The sequence below is a fragment of the Hyla sarda genome, chromosome 4 (assembly GCF_029499605.1).
Source record: "Hyla sarda isolate aHylSar1 chromosome 4, aHylSar1.hap1, whole genome shotgun sequence".
NCBI classification, from domain to species: Eukaryota; Metazoa; Chordata; class Amphibia; order Anura; family Hylidae; genus Hyla; species Hyla sarda.
The window spans coordinates 304,096,244-304,117,700 of record NC_079192.1 but is presented as its reverse complement, the minus strand read 5'-3'; the positions used below and the strand labels follow the sequence as shown (position 1 = coordinate 304,117,700).

At 44.7% G+C, this 21,457-nt stretch overlaps 1 protein-coding gene across 3 annotated transcripts in view; it reads left to right on the top strand.

Moving 5' to 3' along the window:
* The window catches only part of HTR4 (5-hydroxytryptamine receptor 4), a 511,510-nt gene that overhangs the window by 206,730 nt on the left and 283,323 nt on the right, over positions 1 to 21,457 (top strand). For all 3 annotated transcript variants that reach the window (XM_056574737.1, XM_056574738.1, XM_056574739.1), the window contains exon 2: positions 8,034 to 8,115. In XM_056574737.1, the coding sequence (XP_056430712.1) occupies positions 8,090 to 8,115 (26 nt within the window). In that variant the 5' untranslated portion in view covers positions 8,034 to 8,089. The remainder of the gene's footprint in view (positions 1 to 8,033; positions 8,116 to 21,457) is intronic.

Sequence of the window (21,457 nt, the reverse complement as noted above, 5' to 3'; positions counted from 1 at the left end):
GATTTTCTGAAACAAATAACATTAACTAGGGTTGAAACAATATTAAACTGTAGGTATTAAATTAATATCAATTTTTCAATTTTCCAAGCCACAAATAAATGGATTTGTGTAGACTACTAAACGGGTCATTGCTGTCTTCAATGGAATCGTCCACAGTAATTGAATCCTGCCTGTTCCCTACAGAAGAGAAACAGATGCACTACTACCAGCATCTACACATACTGAATGTAATGTCTAAAAAAATAAAGTCAGCCAGAATGGATAACCATTAGCTCTTGGATAACATCGTTGTTGTGTCTATGGTAATTTGTATATCTGTAGCTTGTTAGGTCATTCATTATTTGTCTTATTCGATTTATTAGTGTTTGAAAGGCTTATGTGAATTATTTCTGTATTCTGTTATTCTTTCAGTGTTTTTTGTTTATTTTTATTTATTTTTATTGCAAGGTTTATTTAGAGTGACTGTCCAATTTGACTGCAAAATTTATGTAAGTCAATATTCACAGGTACATAGGTGTAAGTGCTAACATAGAACCTCCTCTCCACCCCTGAACCACACACACACAAACACACACACACACACACACACACACATACACAAACACATTCCAGGAAATGAGAATTCTTATACTACTTTATCTAGGGCATTTTAGATCCTATCAGTCAAGCCAGTTTAAGGTGGTTACAATATCAAGGCAGTTTAACAGTCATAATATGATCACAACATATAGGGTTCTCCATAAAGTAAAATAAAAAGAGTAATCTTTTCTTGGGTATCCATAAAGGCAAGGCATCATATTTAAAGAGAATCTGTCAGCTGCAATTCACATTCCAAATTGCTGACACTGTTATTTAGCTGTTAGGGCAAGGAGACACATGGCATCTTTCATATATCTCTCTGTGTTCCAATAGCATAAAAATATACTTTTTCTCTGGTGTAAAGAGTCAGTGAGGTGTTCCCAAGCCCCTGAAGAGCTGAAGGCTGGAATGCCTTCTGTCTCCCTTTCTATCATTGTCCCTGCTTGATTGACAGTAAGTTGGAAGCTGAGCCTTGTTTCCAAATCTCATTCCTGTGCTGTGTATACAAATTGTACACAGGTGTGAGATTTGGAAGCAGGGCTCTTCATCCAATTGAGTCTATGAAGCATAAACAGGGATAGGAGGGGGAGCAAGGATGCGTTCTAGTCCTCATCAGAGTCCTTGCACCAGAGAAGAAGCATTTTTCTATGTTATGGAAGCACATACAGATATTTGAAAGGTACAATGTGTCTCCTCACCCTAACAGCTAATAGCGAAAGCAGGTTGGAAAGTGAATTGCAGTTGAAAGATTCCTTAACATTGTAATTCTAATCTTAATTAAAAAATCAATTTCTCTTTAGTATTGTATTTGGATTTCACTGGTGGTCATGTTATGTCTGCCAATAACACTTATTCCCTGTCCTGTGTATATGTGATGTGCACAACCGTCACTTCATTCTGCCTGGAGACCTGAGACCCCACTGGGATCCTCCATGATCTAGCAAGAACTGGATTTCAATTCTTCTAGCAGAATGGAGCAGTGGTCATGAGTGTGCACCTGTGGTTAGGGGATTATCAGCTGGAATACCCTTTTAAATATGTTTATCATTTTTAATATATATATAATTACAGTTAATTATCTGATTGGAAGTTATTGCGAAAGTAATTCATTGTGCCTTAAAGGGATATTCCAGGAATTTTTTTTATTTGGCTTTGCTACAGGGGCTGTAAAGTTAGTGTAGTTCATAATATATTGTCTGTACCTGTGTGTGATGGTTTTTTCACAATTCTTCTGTAAATTTAACCCCAATATTTATTTTTAACAGCATACGAAATGACTGTTGTCTCAGATTTTTCCCAGGTAGCAATGCGGCCGAGACCTGACTCACTAGTCAGCTGATGAAAGGGAGCCTGTCTGCTTCAATGGGTGGAGGGGTCACTTGGTGTGAGAGGGATCAATCTGCAACTGTTAGGATTCGGCAGGCTGGATGTGGATCCTCTGTGTCAGCGAGGGATTGGCGTGGACCGTGTCGGTGGACCAGTTCTAGGGTTGCTACTGGTTTTCACCAGAGCCCGCCGCAAAGCGGGATGGTCTTGCTGCGGCGGTAGCAACCAGGTCGTATCCACCGGCAATGGCTCAACTTCGCTGACTGCTGAGAAGGCGTGGGACAGAAGGACTAGGCAGAGGCAAGGTCAGACGTAGTAGAAGGTCGGGGCAGGCGGCAAGGTTCGTAGTCAATAAGGATAGCAGGAGATCTGGAACACAGGCTTTGGACAACACTAAACGCTTTCACTGGCACAAGGCAACAAGATCCGGCAAGGGAGTGCAGGGGAAGTGAGGTAATATGGACAGGGAGCAGGTGGAAGCTAATTAGGCTGATTGGGCCAGGCACCAATCACTGGTGCACTGGCCCTTTAAATCTTAGAGAGCTGGCGCGCGCGCGCCCTAAGGAGCGGAGCCGCGCGCGCCAGGCCGTGACAGCCGGGGACCGGGACAGGTGAGGGACTTGGGATGCGATTCGCGAGCGGGCGCGTCCCGCTGTGCGAATCGCATCCCCACCGGCAATGTGAGTGCAGCGCTCCCGGTCAGCGGGTCTGACCGGGGCGCTGCAGAGAGAGCGACGCCGCGAGCGCTCCGGGGAGGAGCAGGGACCTGGAGCGCTCGGCGTAACAGCAACTAATGCAACAGCTAGCTGATATGTGTGGGAGAGAGGAAAATGGAATTACGGGATTTGTAGTCAAAAAAAGAAAACTGAAACAGGAAATACCAGTTCACAAAAAGCTAGCCACAGTATTATGCTAATCTCACAACATAGCCATTTAGCCCCAAGACAAGTGCAGATTCTTCCTAAGCATGTCAATTACTGTATGACAGGTACGTACTAAAATCCCCTTATGGTGGAGAACCCCTTTAAATAAGAAATAGAAAGCCAACTCTTACAAGTCATTTTCATTCTGAGCATTGAAAAGTCCTACAGCATTTAATTAGACACTTTTTATTATTTGTGTGTGATAAACCTCAATCTTTTAATTATGATGACAGACAATTGCATCATTTAAATGCTTTGGGAGGAGGCCTCACAGATAAATAAGAATGTGATGGGAGACCTTTGATGTGACTCTTTTTGTAATCGATATACGTCAATTTATAGCTTCACTCTTGGGATCACTAGGATTACACAGTTATCAAATCTTCACATCTAAATTAATCTGTCATCGGGAAAAAGAGCCTTAGTTCTAAATCCAAAGCAGTTCCCGACTGCTACAAAGTTAATGTAAAAAGAATGTAGCCAAGCTGTTCCATGCTATATCTACAGTTTGCTTTGTTTCTGCCTGCAAGAAAGTACCGTATATACTCGAGTATAAGCCGAGTTTTTCAGCACGATTTTTCATGCTGAAAACACCACCCTCGGCTTATACTCGAGTGAACTCTCCGCCCTCAGTGGTCTTCAACCTGCAGACCTCCAGATGTTTCAAAACTACAACTGCCAGCAAGCCCGGGCAGCCATCGGCTGTCCGGGCTTGCTGGCAGTTGTAGTTTTGAAACATCTGGAGGTCCGCAGGTTGAAGACCACTGCGGCCTTCGACATCATCCAGACCCCCCCCCCCCCCTCACCCCCTTTAGTTCTGTACTCACCTCCGTTCGGCGGGACGTTAGGGTGCGCTGGTCCGGGCCATCTGTGCTGCAGGGACAGTCCGGTGCGGAGGGATAGTTGTTCCGGGCTGTCCATCTTCACCGGGGGGCCTCTTCTCCGCGCTTCGGGCCCAGCCCTGGAATAGTCACGTTGCCTTGACGACGACGCAGGGGGACGTTCATGAGTAACGTCCTTGTGCGTCGTCGTCAAGGCAACGTCTCTATTCCGGGCCCGAAGCGCGGAAAAGAGGCCCCCCCGGTGAAGATGGACAGCCCGGAATGATTATCCTTCCGCACCAGACTGTCCCTGCAGCACAGATGGCCCGGACTAGCGCACCCTAACGTCCCGCCGAGCAGAGGTGAGTACAGAACTAAAGTGGGGGGGGGGGGGGGGGCTGGATGATGTCGAAATCCGCAGTGGTCTTCAACCTGCGGACTCCAGATGTTACAATACTACTAGTTTTGAAACAGTTTTGAAAGATCTGGAGGTCCGCAGGTTGAAGACCACTGTATCAGACATTGACAAGCTGTGATGATGAAGGGGGGGTGGGTGGGCTGATGACATGTGGTAATGATGAAGGGGGGTGTGGGATGATGACAAGGGGATGATGAAGGGGGGGTGGGATAATGACAAGAGGATGATGAAGGGGGTGTGTGGGATGATGACAAGGGGATGATGAAGGGGGTGTGTGGGATGATGACAAGGGGATGATGAAGGGGGTGGGATGATGACAAGGGGATGATGAAGGGGGGGTGTGGGATGATGACAAGGGGATGATGAAGGAGGGGTGTGGGATGATAAGGGAATGATGAAGGGAGGGTGGGATAATGACAAGGGGATGATGAAGGGGGGGGGGGTGGGATGATAAGGGGATGATGAAGGGGGTGTGTGGGATGATGACAAGGGGATGATGAAGGGGGTGTGGGATGATAAGGGGATGATGAAGGGAGGGTGGGATAATGACAAGGGGATGATGAAGGGGGGGTGGGATGATAAGGGGATGATGAAGGGGGGTGGGATGATAAGGGGATGATGACAGGCGGTGATGATGAAGGGGGGTGGGATGATGACAGGCAGTGATGATAAGGGGGGTGGGATGATGACAGGCTGTGATGATGAAGGGGGGATGATGACAGGGTGATGATGATGAGGGTGTTAATGACGGGGGTCTGGATGATGAAAGGGGGATGATGTATTTCCCACCCTAGGCTTATAGTCGAGTCAATAACTTTTCCTGGGTTTTTGGGGTGAAATTAGGGGCCTCGGCTTATATTCGGGTCAGCTTATACTCGAGTATATACGGTAATAGTGCATTTAGCAGGAGAGAAAGATTATGAACCAAGACCAAATGTAAGGAAAGTTATTTTTTAGTAAGGCTAGGTTTCCACACAGAGTTTCACTGGTGTATTTTTGAAAAACTGCCTCTGCAGACTTTGAGCCAAAGCCAGAAGTGGATCCAGTAGGAAGAAGAATTATAAGTCTCTTTTTAATATTTCCGATCCCTTTTGAATAAACTTCTGGCTTTGGCTCAAAAACCCAATGGCAAAACCTATGTGGAAACCTAGACTTTCTTTTACTGTGAATATTTTGAGGCATACAGGAAAGAAAGCAATCTTTCAGCTCACCACATAGGCATTGGAATCAAACATCCCCGCCTTTGTGCCTGGACAGCCAGAGCAAAAGATGAAAAAAGATGATCTGGATCATAAGGAAGTAGTCCAAAAATATTAAAAAGTTTATTAAAGCATACAAGTGTAAAGATAGTACAGCAGATCCTAAAAGAATAACTTGCTGGAGAAACTGGGGCTTTCCAATGGTGTGTAATCATTAACTTCACCATAACCAGTATTTTACAAAGCAAGGACCTATAATTAGGATAAACATCAGGAATGCCTACTATTAATAATGCTAGTCGAGGAGTTACTGTAACAGAAGGGGGGGGGGGATTCGATTAAAAGGGCTTCTACTCTCCAAAACGTCAGAAGAAGCAGGCATGACCATAGGATATGATGTAATGTGCCATATTGCTCACAGTGGGCCTCATTTACTAAGAGTGTCAGGTTTTTACTAGTGGGAAAAGTTTTTTTTAGACTTCCAGGATTCCTCTCTATTTACTATTGGGAAAAGTTGGGAACATTTTCTGCCCTGCTTTTTCTAGGTCGATATTTCCACCCATTTACGCACAGGATTTTCTGTGAATTCAATAGTAAATCGGTCGGGTTGTGAAAACACGACCCTTTTCAGGCAGTCTACGCCCCCTTTGCAACAGATCACGCCCTTTTTTTTGGCTTTTCACAGTGCAATGTCGGGTTTGTCGGATTTTCCAGGCGCACACTGGTGCAGACATGTCTCAGACACTCTGCTCCAAAATAACCAGACAAAAACTGGTCAGTTTCAGCTTAGTAAATGAGGCCCAGTGTCTCCAATGGGAGCCAGGAAAAATCACATGAAAAAAGATGTCCAGTGCTAAGAAATGTATGATCGCCTGCAGGCTGGTTGAGTGAGATACCAGCGCACACAGGGTACACATACCATGGATACAGATTCCCTGGCCTAGTATAACAGACATCTGTGTAAAGGTAGATGGGTGGCTAAGCTTGCTATAGACATGAAATGGAAACTTGTATAAACCAGAACATTTACCTTTCAGTGTAAATACTTTACATATTTATAACTGACAGAAGCTTAGGTTTTGTAAGCACAAACATTGCTTTTAAATCTACTCCAATTATGGAGCATTTATGGGATTACAATAAAGTTAAAAAAAAAACTGTTACTCATGCAGTCTGTAGTCATCTATTTGTTGGTCTATAGAATTTTTTATTTTCTGGATTCCAATTCTCCAGGCAATCAGATTAATTCTAACATAACTGAAAATGTGTTCTAATCTTACATCTTTTTAGGAATGAGAATTTTTATTTTAACCCCTTAAGTACTAAGCATTTCTCCGTTTTTGCACTTTCGTTTTTTCCTCCTTACCTTTTAGAAATCATAACCCTTTCAATTTTGCACCTAAAAATGGCTTATTTTTTGCGCCACCAATTCTAATTTGTAATTACATCAGTCATTTAAAAAAAATCATTGTGCGAAAAAATTGAAGAAAAAAAAAACGCTATTTTTTTACTTTTGGGGGCTTCTGTTTCTACACAGTAAATTTTTCGGTAAAAATGACATCTTATCTTTATTCTGTAGGTCCATACAATTAAAATGATACCCTACTTATATAGGTTTGATTTTGTCGTACTTCTGGAAAAAATCATAACTACATGCAGGAAAATTTATACTTTTAAATTTGTCATCTTCTGACCCCTATAACTTTTTTCTTTTTTTCATAATATAAAAAGTGACCAATAATAAGCTATTTTGAACTTTGGAAGTTTTTTTGCGCGTACTCCATTGTGTGGTTTAATTAATGATATATTTTTATAATTCGGACATTTCCGCATGCGGCGATACCACATATCTTTATTTTTATTTACACTGTTTTCAAACTTTTATTAGGGAAGGGGATAAATGATCCTTATTAACTTTTTTTTGCAATGTTATAGTCCCCATAGGGGGCTATAACACTGCATACAGTGATCTTTTACATTGATCTTTGTTATCCCATAGGATTCTGCCGCTTGACTGCTCATGCCTGAATTTCAGGCACTGAGCAGTCATTCGTCGATCGGATAGGTAAGGGGACCCTCCTCATGTCCTTCAGCTGTTCAGGATGCCACAATTTCACCACGGTGGTCCAAAACAGCCCACTGAGCTAGCCGGGAGCAGTTTAGTTTCACTTTAGATGCGGCGATTACCTTTGAACGCCACATCTAAAGGGTTAATGGCGCACGGCACCACAATCAGTGCCGTGTGCTATTATCCACAAGTCCCGGCCGTTGCTAGGTGCCGGGCCCGACCTACTAGGATGTGGAGCCACACTGTGGCCCCCGTTATAGAAAGGGAGCGGACTAAGGGCGTACAGGAACCCCTGCATCCTTAAGGGGTTAAGTGTGTATTTACACGTACAGTATCCTGCATATATCGGATGCGCAGGATTTAAAGCTGCAGATAGGAAGCTGTGTTCAGTCCTCTAGTTTACATTAAAATCTGCAGCTTAAAATCCTGTGCATTAAATATGTACAAAACACTTTTACATGTTGTGTCACCACTATTACCTCATAGATTGTAAGTTATTCTGAGCAGCCTTCCGGAATTGGTTGAATTGTTTATTAGCTTGTAAGTCTGTAATGTCTGATTTTGTCTGTACATGTATCCTCGGAATTGTAAAGGGCTGTAGACTATGTTGATGCTATATAAATAATGATGATGATATTTTTATTTATGCCATTATGTGCAGTCAACTAATTTCTATGTTTTTTACATGTATCTTTATAGGGCAAGCTTGATCAGCAGGGCAATAACCTCCCAGCCCTCCATGCCTACTGACTGTGATGGAAGAACTTGATAGTAATGTGAGGTAACGCTGTATTGATATTAATGTTTTATACCACAGTTTAAGCAATGCACGTTGTAGAGTTTTAAAATCCAAAGGACTGAAGAGCTATGGCATAGCATGGCTATGGTAATACTCAAAAGCTATTCCAAGATGCCCTCCAGACTCAATGTATGGTTACACTATTGTTCATTGATGAACAATTTTTCTATGTCCTTCTGGGAAGAAGTCTTCACACATTTTAATGACGCTTTACTCAAGAAAAAACATCACCTCTTTGGTCCTTAAACCCAGGCCACGCTGCAGCCAGCCACTACCATGCTCTGCGCCGACTTGAGGCACTAACTCCGAAAAAAGGTTATAGCAAAAACTCAAAGAAATTGAGCACATCTGCACACTGAATCAACCACTTACACTTATTATTTGTGAGTGGTACTTACATGCCACCCACCCAACTGTACAGACCTTCAGAAGAATAACAGAGAGTGACCACCACCATAGTATTTGTTCCCTTTACTATCTCCCTTAAGTGCGCTGAAATATACTTACTTTGAAGGGGAGGAATTTCTCCTCTCCCCTCAACTCCAAGTCAGCTTTTCACTTATACCTTTACAGGCTCAGCCCCTCCAGGGGTTCTCTACGAGGCACATATGGTTCTAGGATTAAAGGGGTATTCCGGCCAAAGACAACTTATCCATTATCCAAAGTATAGGGGATAAGATGTCTGATCCCGGGGGGCCCGCTGCTGGCGCCCCCGCAATTTTCGTGCAACACTCACATTCTATGTGGGGCTGCTGCTTTAGTCTCAGAAACCTCTGTGTTTCTGGGACTGGAAACATGATGTCATGCCACACCCCCTAGTGACATAATGCCACACCCCTCTATTCATGTCTATGGGACAGGGCGTGATAAGATGTCTTTGGCCGGAATATCCCTTTAAGTTCAGTAGATCATTAGAACAAGTGGGAAAAAGGATACGGGAGCGCGCTTCACTCTTTGGCTCATAGTAATTGCCATCCAGCTCTACTAGATGGTCCTAGAATAAGTCTGTGCAGCCATCTAGTGCAACTGTATGGAGATAATTGTGAGATGAGACAGTGTCCCTTTAATGACAGGGACACTGTAAGATATATGTACACTTTAAATATAATGTAAATCTTTTATTTATTTTTTATTTATACAAAAAAGGAATTTACATTGATATACAAGAGGAACATACAATAGAACAAATACAATACTTCATTCCATGATCCCGAGTGATACAGCACCTCAATATAGGCACCCTAAAAACATATACATATATTAATTTAGTTTTTTTCTTCAAAGCCTCCCCCTCTCCCCCTCCCCCCCCCCCCCCCCCCCCCCCAAGCCTCGGGAGATGAACAATCCATAACATCGCCAACGCCTCCAAATCAACTGGAACATTTTACCAGCTTTTTTGGGTAAAGTAAATCTTAGTTTCGTATGCGTCTGAGATTTACAGTACTCAATTTTATGTCTTAAGTACTGATAAAATAAAAGATAAGAATTTGATGTTTGACAGCAATCAGGTGCCAATTTATCAAATCAGTCAATAACTAAGTAAAATACATTATTGTCAGCAGTCTGGGCCTTTATGTGTGAGAAGGAATATGGAAAAGAAGAAATATGGATAAGAGAAATGAGACTAAAGATGGATCGCATCGGTGCTAGCTGAGTATGCTTTTTAGGCTTGAGGAATACGGTGTCAGCAATGATAAATGAGCATATGAGTCTGTGAGACTAAATTTGGTATGCCTGAATAACAAACAGTAATTCTTGTGACAAAGTTTGATGAAACAAAGGAATGTGACTGACAGAGGGGCGTTTGTCAAATTTCATTCAAAGAAGTAACAACATTCTTGCATAGCAGACATAAAATGATCAGCGAAACAGCAAAAGAGATTAGCTATCAGGCACTGCTAGAGCAAGTGTAAGACAGTCTCTTATAGATGTCTGGATTAATGAACTGCCGTATTATCAAATGCTGCTGTTAGGGAGACAATGGTTGTGCAGCTTTAGGAAAAGTGCATGTGTAGCAAGTAAACTTCAAAGGCAAGAAGTAGGAAAAGAATCGCACTCACCACATAGCATGTCCCAGGGTATTCAGGTGTTTATTCCATAAAACATAGTAGCAGCAAAAAACAGGAACATTTCCATAGAGCGGGGAGTGAGAGCAGCCGCTCTCGAGACGCAGGGTCACACAGGATGGTGGCGACTAGTTTCGTGTCATCTGACGCTTCTTCTGGCCAGATGACGCAAAACTAGTCGCCACCCTCCTGTGTGCCCCTGCGTCTCAAGAGCGGCTGCTCTTACTCCCCGCTCTATGGAAATGTTCCTGTTTTTTGCTGCTAATATGTTCTATGGAATAAACACCTGAATACCCTGGGACATGCTATGTGGTGAGTGCGATTCTTTTCCTACTTCTTGCTTTTGAAATAAAACGATCAGCCATAACACTGAAACTACCATCATCATAAAGCGTTGGTGTCACGATGCCGGCTGGCAGGTAGTGGATCCTCTGTGCCAGAGAGGGATTGGCGTGGACCGTGCTAGTGGACCGGTTCTAAGCCACTACTGGTTTTCACCAGAGCCCGCCGCAAAGCGGGATGGTCTTGCTGCGGCGGTAGTGACCAGGTCGTATCCACTAGCAACGGCTCACCTCTCTGGCTGCTGAAGATAGGCGCGGTACAAGGGAGTAGGCAAAAGCAAGGTCGGACGTAGCAGAAGGTCGGGGCAGGCAGCAAGGATCGTAGTCAGGGGCAACGGCAGAAGGTCTGGAAACACAGGCAAGGAACACACAAGGAACGCTTTCACTGGCACTAAGGCAACAAGATCCGGCAAGGGAGTGCAGGGGAAGTGAGGTGATATAGGGAAGTGCACAGGTGAATATACTAATTGGAACCACTGCGCCAATCAGCGGCGCAGTGGCCCTTTAAATCGCAGAGACCCGGCGCGCGCGCGCCCTAGGGAGCGGGGCCGCGCGCGCCGGGACAGAACAGACGGAGAGCGAGTCAGGTAGGGGAGCCGGGGTGCGCATCGCGAGCGGGCGCTACCCGCATCGCGGATCGCATCCCGGCTGGCAGCGGAATCGCAGCGCCCCGGGTCAGAGGACGTGACCGGAGCGCTGCTGCGGGGAGAGTGAAGCGAGCGCTCCGGGGAGGAGCGGGGACCCGGAGCGCTCGGCGTAACAGTACCCCCCCCCTTGGGTCTCCCCCTCTTCTTAGAGCCTGAGAACCTGAGGAGCAGACTTTTGTCTAGGATGTTGTCCTCAGGTTCCCAGGATCTCTCTTCAGGACCACAACCCTCCCAGTCCACTAAAAAAAAATTTTTCCCTCTGACCTTTTTGGCAGCTAAAATTTCTTTGACCGAGAAAATGTCCGAGGAGCCGGAAACAGGAGTGGGAGGAACAGATTTGGGAGAAAAACGGTTGAGGATGAGTGGTTTGAGAAGAGAGACGTGAAAGGCATTAGGGATACGAAGAGAGGGAGGAAGAAGAAGTTTATAAGAGACAGGATTAATTTGACACAAAATTTTGAAAGGACCAAGATAGCGTGGTCCCAACTTGTAGCTAGGGACACGGAAGCGGACATATTTAGCGGAGAGCCATACCTTGTCTCCAGGGGAAAAAACGGGGGGAGCTCTTCTTTTCTTATCCGCGAACTTCTTCATGCGTGATGAAGCCTGTAAGAGAGAATTTTGGGTCTCTCTCCATATGATGGAAAGGTCACGAGAAATTTCATCCACAGCGGGCAGACCAGAGGGCAAGGGAGTAGGGAGGGGGGGAAGAGGGTGACGGCCGTACACCACGAAAAATGGGGATTTGGAGGAAGACTCAGAGACCCTGAAGTTATACGAGAATTCGGCCCATGGGAGGAGATCTGCCCAGTCATCCTGGCGGGAGGAAACAAAATGTCGCAAATAATCACCCAAGATCTGGTTAATCCTTTCTACTTGTCCATTGGACTGGGGATGATATGCAGAAGAAAAATTTAATTTAATCTTGAGTTGTTTACAGAGAGCCCTCCAGAATTTAGACACGAATTGGACGCCTCTATCCGAGACAATCTGGGTAGGCAACCCGTGAAGACGAAAAATGTGTACAAAAAATTGTTTAGCCAACTGAGGCGCAGAAGGAAGACCAGGAAGAGGGATGAAATGTGCCATTTTGGAGAATCGATCAACGACCACCCAAATAACAGTGTTGCCACGGGAAGGGGGTAAATCAGTAATAAAATCCATACCAATCAGAGACCAAGGCTGTTCGGGGACAGGCAGAGGATGAAGAAAACCAGCGGGCTTCTGGCGAGGAGTCTTATCCCGGGCACAGATAGTGCAGGCTCGCACAAAGTCCACAACATCCGTCTCCAGAGTCGGCCACCAATAGAAGCGGGAGATGAGTTGCACAGATTTCTTGATACCCGCATGACCTGCGAGATGGGAGGAGTGACCCCATTTGAGGATTCCGAGGCGTTGGCGAGGAGAAACAAAGGTCTTTCCTGGAGGAGTCTGCCTGATGGAGGCAGGAGAAGTGGAGATCAGGCAGTCAGGTGGAATGATGTGTTGCGGAGAGAGTTCAACTTCTGAGGCATCCGAGGAACGAGAGAGAGCATCGGCCCTAATGTTCTTATCGGCAGGACGAAAGTGAATCTCAAAATTAAATCGGGCAAAGAACAGAGACCACCGGGCCTGGCGAGGATTCAGCCGTTGGGCAGACTGGAGGTAGGAGAGGTTCTTGTGGTCGGTGTAGATAATAACAGGAGAACTTGATCCCTCCAGCAGATGCCTCCATTCCTCAAGTGCTAATTTAATGGCTAGGAGCTCTCGATCCCCGATGGAGTAGTTCCTCTCCGCTGGAGAGAAGGTCCTAGAGAAAAAACCACAAGTGACAGCATGCCCGGAAGAATTTTTTTGTAGAAGAACAGCTCCAGCTCCCACTGAGGAGGCATCAACCTCCAATAGGAAGGGTTTGGAAGGGTCAGGTCTGGAGAGGACGGGAGCCGAAGAAAAGGCAGACTTGAGTCGTTTAAAGGCGTCTTCTGCTTGAGGAGGCCAGGACTTGGGATCAGCATTTTTTTTGGTTAAAGCCACGATAGGAGCCACAATGGTAGAAAAATGTGGAATAAATTGCCTGTAATAATTGGCGAACCCCAAAAAGCGTTGGATAGCACGGAGTCCGGAGGGGCGTGGCCAATCTAAGACGGCAGAGAGTTTGTCTGGATCCATCTGTAGTCCCTGGCCAGAGACCAAATATCCTAGAAAAGGAAGAGATTGGCATTCAAACAGACATTTCTCAATTTTGGCATAGAGTTGGTTGTCACGAAGTCTCTGAAGAACCATACGGACATGCTGGCGGTGTTCTTCTAGATTGGCAGAAAAAATTAGGATATCGTCCAGATATACAACAACACAGGAGTATAACAGATCACGAAAAATTTCATTGACAAAGTCTTGGAAGACGGCAGGGGCGTTGCACAGTCCAAAGGGCATGACCAGATACTCAAAGTGTCCATCTCTGGTGTTAAATGCCGTTTTCCACTCGTCCCCCTCTCTGATGCGAATGAGGTTATAGGCGCCTCTTAAGTCCAATTTAGTGAAGATGTGGGCACCTTGGAGGCGATCAAAGAGTTCAGAGATGAGGGGTAAGGGGTAGCGGTTCTTAACCGTGATTTTATTAAGACCGCGGTAGTCAATGCAAGGACGTAAGGAGCCATCTTTTTTGGACACAAAGAAAAATCCGGCTCCGGCAGGAGAGGAGGATTTACGGATAAAGCCCTTTTTTAGATTCTCCTGGACGTATTCGGACATGGCAAGAGTCTCTGGGGCAGAGAGAGGATAAATTCTGCCCCGGGGTGGAGTAGTACCCGGGAGGAGGTCGATAGGGCAATCATAAGGCCTGTGAGGAGGTAGAGTCTCAGCTTGTTTTTTGCAGAAAACATCCGCGAAGTCCATATAGGCCTTAGGGAGACCGGTTACTGGAGGAACCACAGAGTTACGGCAAGGGTTACTGGGAACCGGTTTTAGACAGTTCTTGGAACAAGAGGACCCCCAACTCTTGATCTCCCCAGTGGACCAATCCAGGGTAGGGGAATGAAGTTGAAGCCAGGGAAGTCCAAGGAGAATTTCCGAGGTGCAATTGGGGAGGACCAAAAGTTCAATCCTCTCATGATGAGATCCGATGCTCATAAGAAGGGGCTCCGTGCGGAAACGTATGGTACAGTCCAATCTTTCATTATTTACACAATTGATGTAGAGGGGTCTGGCGAGACTGGTCACCGGGATGTTGAACCTGTTGACGAGAGAGGCCAAAATAAAATTTCCTGCAGATCCAGAGTCCAAGAAGGCCACTGTAGAGAAGGAGAAGGCAGAGGCAGACATCCGCACAGGCACAGTAAGACGTGGAGAAGCAGAGTAGACATCAAGGACTGTCTCACTTTTGTGCGGAGTCAGCGTACGTCTTTCCAGGCGGGGAGGACGGATAGGACAATCTCTCAGGAAGTGTTCGGTACTAGCACAGTACAGGCAGAGGTTCTCCATACGGCGTCGTGTCCTCTCTTGAGGTGTCAGGCGAGACCGGTCGACCTGCATAGCCTCCACGGCGGGAGGCACAGGAACAGATTGCAGGGGACCAGAGGAGAGAGGAGCCGAGGAGGAGAAACGCCTCGTGCGAACAGAGTCCATATCTTGGCGGAGTTCCTGACGCCTTTCGGAAAAACGCATGTCAATGCGAGTGGCTAGGTGAATAAGTTCATGTAGATTAGCAGGAATTTCTCGTGCGGCCAGAACATCTTTAATGTTGCTGGATAGGCCTTTTTTGAAGGTCGCGCAGAGGGCCTCATTATTCCAGGACAATTCTGAAGCAAGAGTACGGAATTGTACGGCATACTCGCCAACGGAAGAATTACCCTGGACCAGGTTCAACAGGGCAGTCTCAGCAGAAGAGGCTCGGGCAGGTTCCTCAAAGACACCTCGGATTTCCGAGAAGAAGGAGTGTACAGAGGCAGTGACGGGGTCATTGCGGTCCCAGAGCGGTGTGGCCCATGACAGGGCTTTTCCGGACAGAAGGCTGACTACGAAAGCCACCTTAGACCTTTCAGTGGGAAACAGGTCCGACATCATCTCCAGATGCAGGGAACATTGGGAAAGAAAGCCACGGCAAAACTTAGAGTCCCCATCAAATTTATCCGGCAAGGATAAGCGTATCCCAGGAGCGGCCACTCGCTGCGGAGGAGGTGCAGGAGCTGGCGGAGGAGATGACTGCTGAAGCTGTGGTAGTAACTGTTGTAGCATAACGGACAGTTGAGACAGCTGTTGGCCTTGTTGCGCTATCTGTTGTGACTGCTGGGCGACCACCGTGGTGAGGTCAGCGACAACTGGCAGAGGAACTTCAGCGGGATCCATGGCCGGATCTACTGTCACGATGCCGGCTGGCAGGTAGTGGATCCTCTGTGCCAGAGAGGGATTGGCGTGGACCGTGCTAGTGGACCGGTTCTAAGCCACTACTGGTTTTCACCAGAGCCCGCCGCAAAGCGGGATGGTCTTGCTGCGGCGGTAGTGACCAGGTCGTATCCACTAGCAACGGCTCACCTCTCTGGCTGCTGAAGATAGGCGCGGTACAAGGGAGTAGGCAAAAGCAAGGTCGGACGTAGCAGAAGGTCGGGGCAGGCAGCAAGGATCGTAGTCAGGGGCAACGGCAGAAGGTCTGGAAACACAGGCAAGGAACACACAAGGAACGCTTTCACTGGCACTAAGGCAACAAGATCCGGCAAGGGAGTGCAGGGGAAGTGAGGTGATATAGGGAAGTGCACAGGTGAATATACTAATTGGAACCACTGCGCCAATCAGCGGCGCAGTGGCCCTTTAAATCGCAGAGACCCGGCGCGCGCGCGCCCTAGGGAGCGGGGCCGCGCGCGCCGGGACAGAACAGACGGAGAGCGAGTCAGGTAGGGGAGCCGGGGTGCGCATCGCGAGCGGGCGCTACCCGCATCGCGGATCGCATCCCGGCTGGCAGCGGAATCGCAGCGCCCCGGGTCAGAGGACGTGACCGGAGCGCTGCTGCGGGGAGAGTGAAGCGAGCGCTCCGGGGAGGAGCGGGGACCCGGAGCGCTCGGCGTAACAGTTGGGCTCCCCTCACCCACTTGGTGCTTCACTGCTTGTCCTTTCTTGGACAACTTTTGGTAGGTAGCCACTGTAAACTGGGGACACAACAAAAGACCTAAAGGGGCATTTATTATTGTGTGTCTTTTGAAAGTGTGTTGTGAAGCTTTTTTTTTTTTTTACTTTGATTTTGCTTTCCTTTGCTTTCTGTGACTTTTCTGAGATTTTTACCCCGTTGCACGAATAATGTGCGACTTTCTTAAAATGCTCTCTAAAGGCAGTTTTGTAAGCCAAGTGAGGGCTGGTGTATACTTGCAGTGTTTTTAAAGGGTTTGCAACTTTTTGGTGCAAAAGTCGCATGTGATAAATTTGTGCAATTCCTAAATCAATCAACGTATTTACACCAAATTGCCTAACCTCCAGTCTTTAAGAATTCTCGCATTAATCTATGTTTAGGCGCACCTGCAACAATGTGTCCAAACTAAGCAAAAAAAAACAAAACCTCTACCTCCAATGATAAATGTTCCTTCTGCTGTTTTAGAGACGCTCGGACCCAGTCGCCTATTATCACACTCTGGCTCTTGTTAATATTACTTTGCATTTGTCTATTTTTCCTGCTTCTAACACATCAGCTTCAAGAATAATTGTTTACTTGCTGCTTTATATGTCCCTAAACCATACCTACATGCAGTGGCCAATGGTTACATCATTTTATTTAAGGTTTAACTGTGGTTTTACCGGCAAATTTGTGTGGCCATTGGTTGCCGCATGAGAGAATAGTTGCAGATAGTCAATTATCTGGCTTTACCCCTTACTAATCCAGTACTAGTAACGTAGGAAAAACACTTCTGTCATAGAAACTTACATGAAGATAAAGGTGCATTTCCTGATCAGGGGCTGTTTCCTCTATCACAGACAGGTCCTATGCTGAGTAATAGATTGAATAAGGATAATAATATAAATTCTACAAATCTGCAAAATGATAAATGTATTACTAAAATATATTTTTTTAATACTAATTTATTTTAATATAGAAGTGGAATTTTACAATAGTGCTAAAATAACTTCTTCACTTTTAAAATAACTTATATGATCAATAACTTTTTCTGAATATTCCATAACTTGCATATAAAATATTGTGTGTGTTAACACTACACATCAATATGTTGTGATCAGATATCCTAATACAACAGGCGTCAAGATAAGGCCAATAATTGAGGATTTATATTAAACTTAGGTGTGTGTAACGCATACAGATAACTTATCCCAACTTCAGGAATGCAGTACAATATATTAATGTACCAGGGATTAAGATGATATTGACTTCATCTGTAAACCAGTCTCTTGCCTTTGGCAGGTGGCTGTGAATTTAGTTTCCTTTTTTTACTGCATTCTACTGTGTGCTTGGATTTTCCGGCTATTGATTCTGTTGGATTGTGTACCCAGAAAGCCTCTTGTCTCCTTATTCTCCTATTGGGTTCCATTTTGGGTATGTTTAACTAGTAACCCCTTGGCTCCTAATTTTCACATATGCAAGACCCTTCCAAAACTTGGACCTATAGACTGTCTAGACTGTCCCTGGTTATTTTAGCTTTAGTTTTTTTTTTCCATCCTGACAAGCCCTCCTGGTCCTGTATGGCTAGATTACCATGCTGTACCCTCCCAGAGCATCTGTAATAGTTTATGGCTTACTGGCCTTCTACTCCATCTCATTGTTCTGCAGACACAGCCTGGGTCCCTGGCAGCCAAGTCTGTCCAACTTCATGAAAAGAATCGGTTAAGTCACAGGGTAACTTACAACTCTGCCACCCAGATTTAAAGGGGTATTCCAGAAAAAAAACTTTTTTTTTATATCTACTGGCTCCGGAAAGTTAATCAGATTTGTAAATTAAATCTGCAAGAAAAGAACAAGGTCGCACTCACCAGTCATCTTTGATGTGCTTTAATTCAGTTAGAACGGGGTACATAGAAGCGAGTGCAGGAAGGAGCGAAACGTGTTTCACGCTACTCAGCGCATCGTCTGGCTCTAACTATCTACCACCATACCTCTCCTTAAGTATCCACCTTCTAAACTACCTTGATTCATAATTGCATGCCGGTCCATTGTGTTTCTTCTGCGCAGGTCCCTTTTCTTCCCTAGGATCCCGGGCAATCCTTGTACAGCCGCTTCCTCAGATGTCACATGATCCGACTCACGTGAGAGCTAACACCCCCATCCAGGGCGGAGAAACTCCGTTACTGGGTCAGCTATGCCGGCGTCACTGAAGTGCTGAACACATGACCGGGTTGCATAGCAGCCGATGATGCCTTCTCCAAGGAGACCGGAACCTGTGCACTCAGCGACAACATTTATGGAGCCTGGCATAAATGACAAAGGTGAAAGAAGAGGAGGGCAAAAATGTAATTTGATAACCCAATCTTCTATTATATTACCATCGGAGAGATATGGATAAGATAGTTATAAAAAAAAGGGAACTTCTAAATAATATGCCAAGTGCAAAAACTGTAACTTATTGTGTTTTCTAAGCAGAAATAAAAAGAACATGGGAGAGTCCCACTTACATAATACAGAAAATCTATACATATGCATTTAAAAAAAAAAAAGGCATATCTGTCTTATCATTTAGTCCTAACGGTCCTATGCATTATCAATCTTGCCTCACATTGCAACAATAATTTTTGTCTATCTCCTCCATTATATGGGACAGCAACCAATTTTAAACCTGCAAACTGTAAAACAGTAGGCTCACTATTGTGGCATTGTTTAACATGTTCAATAAGCCGGGGATTAACATTTAATATTTAAAGAAGGGAATGTCATAAACGTATCCGTCCTTGTTCTTGCATCACTGAAGGACGCCGCTGGGTACATACCTGGGTCTCTATGATGACCAGGTCTGCTTGTTGCAGAGCTGTGTGTCAGTGTGGTACTATTAACAGCCCTGCCGGCCAATCAGCTTTAGTGCTGGTGTTCACACCTTCTGAGGGTGGGATATTTAAACTTGACAGCTGTTGCTTGTATCTCCTGTGACCTGAATTGTGTATCCTGACCTTTGCTTGTGATCTGACCATCCCTTGCATACTAGTTCTGCACTATGTTCCTCTCCTGGTTTGACCTCTTGTATCTGTTTTCTGATGTTGCCTATATTTGATATTATTTTATTATGCAACCTCTAGGTTTGACCCATTGCTTGTTCTAACTCTTAGATTCTGATTTTGTACCCTTTTGCCCTGTGCTGTCGACCTGTTTCCTCTGACTATCCTTTATGCCCCTGCACTTAGCTAGCTAAGGGGGCTGGTGTTATGGCGGATCATCCAAGTATGAAGGGATAGCTTTTGGGACCAGTTATAGTTTGCATTGATCCCTAAACCCTGCCCCCAGGAGTGTCAGTGAATTTATCATTCTCTTTGCCCAAGCGCACAGCCTCACATATGAACAGAGCCGATGTCTCAATTAGCAATAATCATCTTATGGGGTTTACTTGTGGCCAGACACCCATCAATCATACATTGCCATCACTCAGTATTTATTCTTGGAAGACTCCTTTTTTGAGTTATGCCAGATAGGCGATAACTTTGCATCTTGGGATAACCTCTTTAGGTATAAAAGAAGTGCAGGAGTATATAAAATGCATGAATTTCAGTTCACATGTGGCCTGGAAATCCACAAATCTAAGATCCCTGATATAAAAAATGGATTATTTTGTATCTATACCTAGACTGTTCTACTTAGAATACTGTAAGAATACAGTACTATAGAAAAAATAGAAATTTCCTCAACTGAAAAAAAACTGCTTCATCATAATGTCTAATGAATGGAAATAAAAAACATAAGTTTAAATATTTTTATGATACTTATCTTGAGTTTTATTTCCTTATGGTTTATTAGTGTTGCAGCTGAGTTTTGCGAGATAGTCCCTATGTTTCCAGGGAGACAATTTATAGCACTATTCATCAATGTGGCCTTCCTATCAGCTCAGCTAACACTTAACTAATGGAATGTTTAAAATCTGGTTTCAGCAAATGTCACGTAATATAGCTCTCCAGCTAACCAATGGAATTTAATTCAAAAGATGATCCCGTGGCAGCGAATTGTACTCTGGCATTTTAGCTCTGCAACCTGTCAGGAAATGCATCCTGCTATACAGAGAAAGGTTAAGCTACATCTATATTACATTTCCATCATGAATATTGACACTCCAGTTGATAAGCTTTTCTTGGGCTTTCTCATCTATATGAACATGATGAGCTGTTCGATACCAACCTATGCACGTGCTCACCTTTTCACCATGGTGTGATTTATTAGAGCCTTTGTAAAATGACCTCTAATGAAAACCTCATACCTCATGCTGGTGGGGGAACTGTATAGAAATCCATCATGAATATTCCAGTCACTTTGGTTTTTTAGATCTCTAAAGTGATGCAAACTTTAAATCAGACCCGTCAGTTCTCTTGACTTGTCTTTTATATTAAATACTTTTTATTACACATAATATAACCAGTATAGAGCATCTTTCCTGTTATTCCTCCTGGAATGTTTAGACTATATTGAGAGCTAGGTGTTACTAGTATATGGAAGTGCGTCTACACAGTCTGACACTATCTAAGCAGTACTGGCAGTAACAGACTCTTTATGGACACAGCCCCTTTGACCAAAAGTAACACTGAGTTGGTCATTTATTCATACATTTTCCTCCAGAATAATGGAGAAGAATTGAACAGTTCTAAGAAAAGGTGCTCTTGTATAATTATTTTACAAAGAATAGAAGTATTTACTAAAATAGCCAGGTCTGTAGAGCTGGCAGGTTCATTAAACCTTTTGCAACATCCACCATACATCAGCAAGTGGTGGATGACAGAATTGGAGATAACTCCAAATCCTAGCCATTTAACCCATTATATACTGCAGTTAAGAGGAAAGCCCACATTATGTAATTCCAGGGTGTCATTAGGTTGGCATTTGGTAAGGTCCGGCGCAAACCCAGCCTCAAAATCAACACAACGGATGGTACAACTGATGACAGTGGCGACATTTATTAAGGTATTTAGAGGCTTTTTTTTTTTTTGCTTACTCTGGGCGCACAAAAAGTCTATGTGTGCCTAAGCACTTTTTTGTGCGACTTTTGTGGGTAAAAAAAAAGTTACAAGCAGCCTTACCTTTGCAGTGGTCACAAATTTATGATTTTTTTAAATGTCCCCCAATGTGCTTCACTTGTCATCATCTGTTTAGCATCCGGCGTCTATTATTGCT